This window comes from Benincasa hispida, chromosome 9 (assembly GCF_009727055.1).
Source record: "Benincasa hispida cultivar B227 chromosome 9, ASM972705v1, whole genome shotgun sequence".
NCBI lineage: Eukaryota > Viridiplantae > Streptophyta > Magnoliopsida > Cucurbitales > Cucurbitaceae > Benincasa > Benincasa hispida.
In genome coordinates, this window is record NC_052357.1 from 86,789,249 (window position 1) to 86,800,537 (window position 11,289).

Below are 11,289 nucleotides of genomic sequence, written 5' to 3' on the forward strand. Positions count from 1 at the left end.
GTATGAGAGACACATGGAAGCTGTTAACCGGATTCTGAGATATCTAAAGTCAACACCTGGGAAGGGCTTGATGTTCAGGAAAAATGATAGAAGATGCATAGAAGCATACACTGACTCGGACTGGGCCAGTTCTGCTACTGACAGGAAGTCAACCTCGGGGTATTGTACCTTAGTATGGGGAAACCTCGTTACATGGAGGAGTAAGAAACAGGGTGTCGTGGCTAGAAGTAGTGCCGAAGCTGAATTCAGAGCTATGAGCTTGGATATCTGTGAGGAAATTTGGTTGAAGAAGGTATTAGTAGATCTTCATCAAGAGAGTCATGACCCGATGAGACTCTACTGTGACAACAAGGCTGCTATCAATATTGCCAATAACCCTGTTAAGCATGACAGAACCAAACATGTTGAGATTGACCGACATTTCATAAAAGAGAAACTTGACAACTGTAGTATTTGTGTTCCCTATGTTCCATCCAGCCAACAGATTGCGGATGTTCTGACTAAGGGTTTACCTAGACAGATGTTTGACACTTGTATTAGCAAGTTGGGCCTCATTGATATTTATGCCCCAACTTGAGGGGGAGTGTTGAAATGGTGTTTTAGCCCTAAGAGCGTTTTAGTCTTTTTCTCCATGTCTACTATCTAGGGTTTCTCTCAGTTTGGTTATTTATACCTGTCCTGTGTATCAGAAAAATTAAAAGAATAAAAATTCTCCTATCGTGGTTTTTCTCCTGATCTAGGGTTTCCACGTAAATCTGTGTTTCTTTTCTTCTCTTCTTTTCAATATATTTAATGCTAAAAACTGCTATAGAAGCATATGTTTATCTTTTTGTCTTTGTAAATAGGAATGGGGTCCTTATTCTGTTCTTCCTTTTTATGCAGATCATGGAACCACCTTGGAAAGCTTATAATGTTCTGAGAAAGATGGAATATCCATATGAGGTTATTATGCCCTTCTTCACCCCTCTATGGTTATGGTTTCTATGCCAGAGTAGTTACTAACTAGAGAGCCTGTTATTTTTAACGTTAAACTACTAGATTTTCATGAGCACACCACATTTGTATAATTGAATCACTAACTCATGCCATAATGGATTCAGAATGCAAATTACATTAAGCTACACATACTATAACATACAAATATCATGCTGTAAGTATAAAGAGAGCACAAGTTCTCACCCAAACTTTGTATAAGCAGAGAGCAATTCAACCACATGCCATTTATAGGCGAAGAACTACTTGCCTCAATTTTGTGTATAGGTGAACATTTGAACTGCCCACAAATATATTTGGATTGGTCAGTTTGGATGTATGTCAACCGGATATAAGAAAAGGAGGGTAGAACAGGTTGTTGCGGGATTGCTAGTTTGCTGAATATCTTTGGAACCGCTGGATGAATTCATTTGGTATTTGTAGAGCTTGGAATAGAGATGGTAGATCAATGTTGGAGGAGGTGCAGTTTTGTGGGGTATTTGGCTTTGAATTTTAGAGAGATTGAGAGACTTGGTGAAGATGTTTAGGAGGTGGGTAGGTTTAATGTCTCCTTGTTGGTGTTAGTCACTAGGCCATTTTGTAATTATGAGCTTGGTTTGTTTTTTTGGGACTGGAATCAATTTCTGTAGGTACCAGGTAAGATTGGACTCTTTTTGTTGAGGCTTGTTTTTACGCTCTTGTATATTCAATGAAAACGAGAGAACCCACATCTAGGCTCATAGGTGTAAGATAATTTACACGAGAACATTTACTTTCAATTGGAGTAATTGCTAAACTAGCACGAAATTCATAATCTTAACTTTAGTTTATTTGTGAGTTCGGAGTCTCAGTAAGTAAATCATAACCAACTGTTAAATCATCAATCAACCCAAAAGCTTAAGCTAATGGGCTATGACAAATTCAAGACACTCTAAACATTCCTTCTCATTTGTGGCTTGAAAATTTGTTAAAAGGGCCAACAAGTGAATTTTGATATTAATAGGGGAAGAAATGATTTTACAGGGAATTAAGCTCAAACCCTCCTACTCTGTTACCACATTAAATCATCGATCAACCCAAAAACTTAAGTTGATGGGTTATGAAAAATTCAATAGTTATATCAATATTCTAACACCAATCTTACCTTGGCAATCACCACAGAGGCAAAAAAAAAAAAAAAAGTCAATTCATAAACTTTTCAGAGCACGCTTGGGAAGGTTTAATGACATTGGATGTTAATAGCTTAGTTGTCATTCTCAAGCGCAAAAATTCCATCACATGTGATCTATTATTATTACTCTTATTTTTTTGATAAAAAACAAAAGGACTGTAACAATGAACTTTTCCTGAACTGCTGGTGCTTCGATTCATATGAAATCCAATTCTTCTTGTTCATTGTTCCTTTGGATTGGAGTTTCTTCTGTGGTTAGTGTTTGACTCTTGTTTTTTGGAGGCTCGTTTTTTGTTCGCCCTTGTATTCTTTATTTCTTCAATGAAAGTTCAGTTTTTTTACCAAAAAAGGAAAAAAAACCTCTTGTTCAGAACAATTTGTGTAAATATCTTCGTCATATAAAGAAGATTTAGATGTGTGAATCTTCGACATATTTTATGTTTTGATTGTGCCTTTGGTATCTCAGCATTTAGTTCAGAGTATGAAGGACCCCAGCATTGCTACATTTTGGTTAATTACTTTCCCTCAAATTGTTGGTGGATTCAACTTTGATGATGATGTCAAGCAAAAGATTTGGTGGCAGTACAAGGTTCGAACCACTTTCCTCACGTGCTTTCTATTCTGTCAATTACTTTGAATAATTAGCCTGTGCCTGTTGACGTTACGTAGTTAGTAACATAAGCATTTTCACATTATTAATTATTAGAAATGCTCGAAGGAATCTTCCTACAACTATTTAATTTTCAGTGTTTTACTTCTATGAGGTGTTTATGTCTCTCTCTATTTCTCTTAGCAAAGCGTTTTATTTGATTTGATTATATGGGTTTGATGATACCTACTTTTATTAAATTCTTGCGAGTCATATGGGCTCAGTTCTGTTACCTTGTTATAGTTTAAGAGAAAACAGACAGCTTCTCCTTCCCTCTTGAGCAAGATCATATCAGTTCTGAAGAAAAAATAAATTTGATATTTTATCCTCTGAGAATTGTTGTTAACTCGATGTAGTTTTTGGTCAACTTTTAACTCACATTCACAATCGGAATTTTTTGAAACCCATGCAAGGTTAACTTGGAAAGTCAATTATACATTTTCTGACGTTGTAAAAGATTTATACTTCAGTTCCTTATATGCAACCTTTTCATGTTGGATCGTTATTTATTTATTTTTACTGTTATTATCATTTTTTTGTTGAACACATTTTATTTAAGGTTGACCTTTTCAATTTGATGCCATATTTTAAAATTGCTAATATCACTTGGATAGTTGTTAATGTTTGTGGTTTGCATTTAGGAATCCATGCGATATGATCAACTCAGAGATGTTGTTGCTAAGAGGAAGCCTGGATGGGAGTACTTACAGGATGTAAGAAAAATTTTACTTTTAGCACGTCTTCAATCAATTATATGCATGGAAGTTGGATCACATATCTTTGCTTCTAAATTTCAGGGGATTGGCTGTAACTCACTTTGACCTTTATTATCCTGTCTTATGAGCATCAGATTTTTATTATTATATCTTTAATCAGAAACAAAGCTTTTTACCTTTTTATCGAAGAAATAGAAAGAGTCTTTAATGCTCAAAAGATACAAACGCCTTACAGAAAAAAGATAAAACAAAATTATGAAGCAAAAATTAAAGCTTCCCAATTCAAACGAATATCTTGTTCTCTGAAAAGTCAACAAATAGATGAGATAGTAGAACATACCATTAAGAAGTATTGATTTTAGCTGACTCAAATCAATGGTGATTATAACATCCGTCATATTTTTGGGTACTTCTGCAGTTGCATTATTGTATTATATGTTGTTTTAAGTAAAATCTTGAGCAGAAATATTTTTGCCAAAATAATCTTAAATCTTCTATTCCTTGGCAAAAGGGACTCACCTATGTTACTTACTTTTCGTCTTCATTATTATTACACATTGTAGGGTAAACAGGGATCTATAGAGTTAGTTGAGTGCACGTAACTCGGCTGACAAAAACAAATATTGTCTCCTGGTTTTCCCACCGTATATGTTTCTATTGTACTTTGCCTCGACGGAAAGATGGTTCATATTTAATTTATTGTTCTTATTAAAATAATAATAATAATAATAATAATAATAATAATAATTTATTTGTCGATATCTGCAATTCATAGGCATTGATTTCCATAGACCCTGTTCGAGCCAGGGATGATCCTGTGGTCGTGAAGAACATTCCTTACTACAAGGCCAAGAAAACACTTGAGGCAGAAGTGATGAAGCTTGATCCTCCACCACGGCCACAAAATTGGGGTGTACGTCTGAACTCCCTCCACTTTAAGATCGTTGAATCAATGTTAAAAGTTCTGTTGTTTCTCTTCTTGATGTGCATAATTATTTCTTTGTCAAACGGTCTTTTTCAAACAGTTTGTAATGTGATTTACTAGCTTTGCTTCAGCCTCCAAATGATTGTAATTGTATAGACTAGTGATTTGCTGGGGGAGTTCCTCCATTTGCCTTTTTTGTGAGAAGGGCCGATTCTTATGGTTTGCTGGGGTTTGTTCTTTTTTGTGGAATCTTTGGGGTGAGTGAAATGGGTATGAGAGGATCCTAGTGAGGTTTGGTCTCTTGTAAGATTTTCACGTTTCCTTTTAGGCGTCAATTTCAAAGATATTTTGTAAGTACTCTTTAAGCTCTATTTTGTATAACTGGAGCCATTTCCTTTAATGAGACTTCCTTTTGTGGGTTTGGTTTTTTATATGCTTCTTTTATTTTTTTTTCTAAGTGAAAGTTGTTGCTTTTATCAAAATTAAAAAAAAACCCATTTTATTATATTTTCCATCTTGTAGTCATAATTCCTTGCACTAGTTGACAAGTGATCCGTGTACTCTGTTCAAGATACTTGACGAGTGATCTATATACTCTCTCTCACTCTGTCGGCATTTGCATATCACACCATTTTTGTTTTATGTGTATAGTCATTGCCATGTAATTGTTTGGATGAATAAGTAATACATTTTAATGATAGAACACAGCCTACCTAGGTATCATAAATTTTGAGGATAAGGAGATGCCTCTCTATTGGCTATGGCTTTTGCTATTATGCTGACTCTGGTTTATTGTCAGGAGTTGGACCTTCCACTGAATTCATCTTCTTGGAGTCAGGATGATCTTAAAGACCCGGGAAAATTTTATGAAATGACTGTACTTCTAAATGCCCAAAGAGAAATAGCTGATAAAATCTTGGATGCACAGTGGGAAACGAAATGGCGGCAGGAAAAGGTTATTGACTTCTAAACCTCTGTGTCTTCCTTATGGAATGAGTAACTGGTAGTCTAAGCACCAATTTCTTGGGTTGGCTCATCTTCTGGACCTAATCATCAAGTAATGTTGCTTCATTTATATATCTATATGAATATTTGGGAAGTAACCAAAGAAAGGCATAATGGATAAACTTCCTTGTAAGTGATGACTAATAAGTATGCACATGTTTGATAACGTAACTTATTTGTCCCTGATTTTTACCCTTTCTTTGCATTATTAGACTGACGACCTTCTGTGCTTCTTGCTTTAAATCGTGTATCTAACTTGGATCTACTATTGTTATAAATTTATTGTCAGCTGAACGAATTGTTGGAGGAAAAGCTGCGGCCTTACGTTACAAGTGCCAACAGCAATGTCCTTACCGCACCAATCGTGTTGAAGTCACAGGACCCGGATCAGAAGGTTTTGCCCTTTCTTTTTCAACCATTACATTTTGCCGCTTTGATTTTATTGGATTAGCAAATGACGAAGTCCCTCTACCGCTGCCTTTAGTGCTTCAAATATTTTATTCACTTGAAGTATGGGATAACATAAGTTGCCATTATTAGCATTTGTATATTCTTTCAATGTTAATTAGTTCCCACCACATTTTTCATTCAACATGGCAGTTACTTTTCAGTCATTGGTCCAACTACAACGATAGACTTAGGGCCAGTCCCGAATAAACACTCGGAGAGTCATCTCAAACAGGCATTTACTTTTGCTGAGATGAGCTATTTTTCTCTTGTTCTTTATTAAGCTTTAGTAACACCTGTTACTTACATGAACCTTCCAACTTTGTAGCCAACAGTTTATGTCCGCATATGATAACTATTTAGTTTTTAGTTTTTGTTTTTTTTTTAAAATTAAGATTAGAAACACTGCTTCCATTTATCGATTTTTTTGTTTTGTTATCTATTTTTTAGGAGCATTAAAAAACTAGGACAAGTTTTGAAAACTAAGGCCCTGTTTGGTAATCATTTGGTTTTTTGTTTTTGTTTTTGAAAATTAAGTCTATGGACACTACTTCCACCTCCAAATTCTTCCTTTGTTGTCTACTTTTTACCAATAATTTAAAAAACCAAACCAAATTTTGAGAACAAAAAAAGTAACTTCAAAAAGTTGTTTTTGTTTTTGGAATTTGGTTAAAAAATCAACTAGTATACTTAAGAAAGATACAAACCATTGTAAAAAAATGTGAATGGAATAGGTTTAATTTTAAAAAACAAAAATAAAAAATCAAATGGTTACCAAACGGGGCCTAAAGAAATTTTTGTCTTTGAAATTTGACTACGAATTCAAATGTTTAGTTAGAAATGATAAAAACCTTGGTAAAGAAGAAGTAAGAATACAAGCGTAATTTTCAAAAACCAAAAACCAATTGGTTCCAAACAAGGCCTTATGGTTTCTTTCTTATGGTTCCTTTGTTCAGAATTGTCTGCCCTGTAATGCTAATGTTAAAATGAACTTTTAGTAATTAGTGGGCTATTTCATTTTGGTTGCTTCCATCTGGACCTCCCATTGTTAAAAGTGTATTAGTAAAGAGAGTGAAGTAGGAATCGGCTTAGCGTGTGTGAAGGAGGTGTAGGGGAGCTCTTGAATCTCCCTCACCTTGTCCCTTCCATGTTAATAAAAATTTAGTGCCTTTAAGAACTCATAGTTCCTGGAATCAAATCCCGGACAATGTCTCAAATATGGTAATGAATTGCTTTAATTTGAGTTGGTTTGCAATTACACCATTCTGTACTTCCAACTGTATGGAGCTGTTGTTGCTCTCTATTTTGCACTGTGCACACACGTACTATAAAATCACAGATATATCTCCTCACAGCAACTCTAGGATATTTCATTTAACTTGTTGAAAATTGTTTCAGAGAAACCGACGGCGACGGTTTTGGTTCTTTTGACAACGTCCATCTTTTCAAGTCAAAAGAGCATCTTGGGCATCCTAAGCTAGTTCTGAAACAGCATTCTTCGCGACATTCTTTCTTAAGGTACATTGCCTCTTTTTTTCTTCGAGTTATACTTCGTTATTGAAAGCGGCTGGAAAGTGTACTGTGGCACTTGCCATACTGTGTCGATGTCCCTGCTGCCGCCCCCACCCCTGGATAATAAGAAATGAAGAGGCAAGGAAGTTGGGAGAGAAGAAACTGGTGCTTAAAATCATTCATGAGACTTGTGGTTTTGGTACTCTTAAGATTGCCCACTAAAACCTCTTCTTTTTGACCAGTTAGGTACTATATTTGTCAAGTTCTTACTGTTCTATAAGTACTCTAACTTCTTTTAAGATGAATCTCTTTCTAAATGCCCTCTCTATGTGCTATGTGGCTAAATCATATTACCCATTTTTTTTCCCATCCCTTCCCAAAAAATATAACATTTTTGAAGTAAGGAGATTTAATCTTCATGAGTTAAAGTTAAAAGATGGATGTTTTTAAGGCAGTATTCTATTTTCCTACCCAAAGTGTTCTTTTTTCCTTCCCCAAAAATAGCTGATATTTTTAAAGGGTATAAATTTACATTATAATTATGGTTATGAAGATTCAAATCTTCATGAGTTCAATTTAGGCTAAAATCTAGATTTTGTTAAAAAAAAAAAAAGAAAAAAAAAGAAGATAACCCTTGAATGTTGTCTTTTGTTTAAAAAATACTTCTTGCTCTTAAAAGTTATACTATCAGCGTGATTTTTCATAGACGTGTGAAAAGCTACATTATTTAGGAGAATATTGATAAGAAGAAAAAAGGGTGCTTGAAATGATTTGATGTTAACCTGGAATGGAAAGTGGGACCTTTTAACACTGCTTCAATGTTTTAGGCTATGAAACACAAATACTTCATGTGAGGTAAAGAATTTGTATAGACACGTATCAGATATTGATATTTTCAGATACTTTTCAGATGCGTATTTGACACGTGATTTGACGTATCTATTTTTATGCGTATTTTTTTAAAAGAAAAAAGACAAGCAACTCATCTAAATCTTTTCCAATATAAAACTAGGCAACCTATTTAAAAAGCTCACTACTTAGTTCAAAATTAAAAGGATAAATAAATAATAAATGACCAAATTCTAGACTAAAATCATCTGATCTCTATTTTCATATTTGAATTTTCATAAAGTCCACAAAAATATAAACCATTTGGATATCTTCAATAATTCAATGAAAAAGTTTTTTGTTTATCTTCATACTTCTTCCTCTAATTTTATTCTTCTTTGCAATATGAGTCACTTTTCTATTGCATTTTATTAACTATTGTACTTCAACATTTTAGATGTTTTTTTTTTAAATTAATTTTTTTTTATTTATATATATTGTATTTCAGTGTTTGTATTTTATTTTGTGCTATTATTATTAACTTGTATGTTAAAATTATCTATATCCTAGATTTTTTTAAAGAAAAAAAATGTATTTTCAATGTATCAGTATCCTCATTTTTTAGAAATATATATATTAAAAAATATATAAAAAATGACGCATCCTTAGATATATTCGTATCTTAGTTTTTTAGAAATTGATAAATCACTATCCGTATTGTGTAATCGTATCTGTATCTGTGCTTCATAGGTTTTAGGTCATAACCACACCTGGAATAGATTTCAAATTTCTCGTGGATTTTGCCTCTAAGGTTAGTTTTGTATTTATGAAAGGATAAGGGTAATAGTGCAACTTTTGAAAGAACAAGAATATTTTTGAAATAAAGAGTAATGTCCGAAGATTATTATTATTTTTTTGGAATTTAGCAGTTAAATTTAAAAAATAGCTAATTTTTCAACGCCTTTATAAGTTTTTACTATTGTTTAGATTGACGGTTGAAAAGTAAAAAACTCAACGTTCCGTTTAGACATATTTGATAAAATGGAAACGATACAAAAAAGATTAGCGCCCTTTGCAAAATAAATAAATAAATAATAATAATAATAATTAAAGAAGGTAAAAATCAATGGCATCCATAACTACTTTTTTTGGCCGGCGGATTGCATCATGATGATGTTATTCGTTTCTTTTTCCCTTCTGTTTTTCTTAGAAATATATAATAATATAAATGAATTGTTCAAGATAGTTTATGACAACAATTAAATAGTTGATTTTTTTCTTTTTCTCTTACTTTTTTTTCTTTTGTTAGTGTTGAATGAAGAATTTTGGACCAATCACAAGTTGCCACGTTGTTTACTAAATTAATGATAAAATTCTAAATCATTAAATTTGGATCCAATTAGAAGTTCACATATGTCCCGAATTGAATTGAAGACAAATTTCGATGACGCCATGCGGTTGGATCAGATGAGATTAAATTGATACAATTTGATATTATTATTTGGGTTTAAAGTCCAAACTACAAAAAAGGCTGAATTGGACTCAAATTTTAAACCATGCCCAAAACCAACTAATTGGCCCCAAGGGCTAGGCCCATGGATCAACCAAGCCAAAGTCCAAATAATTGGGCCCATGGACCAACCAAACCCAACCCACGAAGCCCACTTGAGAATTCTATAAATAGAGAAATTCTCTTCATTTGTGAGAGTCAGCAATTCTATACTCCAGAGAGCTTATAGGGAATTCTCTACAATCAAAAGACTTCTTGATCCCTGAAGCTGACCACGCTTGAAGACTGAAGTCATTTGGAGATACAAGCATTCTGAAGACTAAAGTCCTTTGGAGATGCAAGCATTCTGAAGACTGAAGCCCTTTGAAGATACAAGCATTCTGAACACACTTGAAGACTGAAGTCCTTTGGAGATACAAGCGTTTTGAAGTCTGAAGTCCTTTGAAGATACAAACATTCTGACCACGCTTGAAGACTGAAATCCTTTGAAGATACAAACATTCTTCCAAGATTCGAAGTTTAAGAACATCCACACGCCCCACTTCTAAACATAAGCATATGCATTCAACCGAGAAAGAATCAGAGGATCAAGTACTAGAGATCGAACCACATCGCATTAAATCAATCTCAACATCAACACCAACTCAAGTTCAACTCCACGAAACAAGTTTCTCCGGAAGCCTTGTGCGACACTAATCCTCTCAAGGAGATCAACAAGCTCAAAGGCCGATCATCCAAGAAGATCAACAAGTCCAAGTTCAAGAAGATCAACAAGCCCAAAGGCCGATCATCCAAGAAGATCAAGCCCAAAGGCCGATCCTCCAAGAAGATCAACAAGCCCAAAGATCGATCATTCAAGAAGATCAACAAGCCCAAAGGGCGATCGTTCAAGAAGATCAACCAACTTAAAGATTATAGTTTATTTTGAAAGCATCAAAATACTATGTATTAGAGATTGTACTCATTTTCCACAAAAATAATACAAATACAAAGTTCAAGTTCCATGAAATAAATTTCTTTTGAAATCTCGTGCGAAAAAATTGGCACGCCCAATGGGACCTCTCTGCCTCTCATCTCTCTTTCTTCATCCGAGTTAACAAATCTACAAATGGCACCAAAGAAAGTTGCATCCAAAGCTACCGTCGCAAGTAACACTTACATAAGTTCTGTAATCACGAAGGAAATCTGGGACCAGCTGATGGAATTTCCTAAAGGCTGGATCGTCATCAGAGAAAATCTCTTGTTTGAAAACTATGCTTCTGCTACTGATCTATCAGAGAAAGAATCACATTTTGATGTAGTGTCTATCATGATGACTGACGTAACGACTGAGTCGACCATGGCAGGGATGGAGGTAAAGATAAATCTCCTAATGAAGGATGTAGAGGAGTGAGATCATGAAATCGCTGCTTTAAGAGATCAGATACATGCTCAAGATACTGCTGATTCAAGTCAATCTCCAGCTACAAAAGCCAATGACAAAGGAAAGACTGTCTTGCAGGAAAGTCAGCCACCACAATCCACCTCTGTTGCCTCCCTGTTAGTTCAACAGCT

The 11,289-nt window shown here is 34.4% G+C and overlaps 1 protein-coding gene across 2 annotated transcripts in view; it reads left to right on the top strand.

The window, feature by feature from the left end:
* LOC120086127 overlaps nt 1-7,745 on the top strand; it is a 16,169-nt gene extending 8,424 nt beyond the window's left edge. For both annotated transcript variants that reach the window (XM_039042586.1, XM_039042587.1), the window contains exons 6-12: nt 883-942; nt 2,610-2,732; nt 3,434-3,505; nt 4,284-4,421; nt 5,233-5,388; nt 5,728-5,832; nt 7,284-7,745. In XM_039042586.1, coding sequence (XP_038898514.1) covers nt 883-942; nt 2,610-2,732; nt 3,434-3,505; nt 4,284-4,421; nt 5,233-5,388; nt 5,728-5,832; nt 7,284-7,316 — 687 coding nt within the window. In that variant the 3' untranslated portion in view covers nt 7,317-7,745. The remainder of the gene's footprint in view (nt 1-882; nt 943-2,609; nt 2,733-3,433; nt 3,506-4,283; nt 4,422-5,232; nt 5,389-5,727; nt 5,833-7,283) is intronic.
* The last annotated feature ends 3,544 nt before the right edge of the window (nt 7,746-11,289 follow it).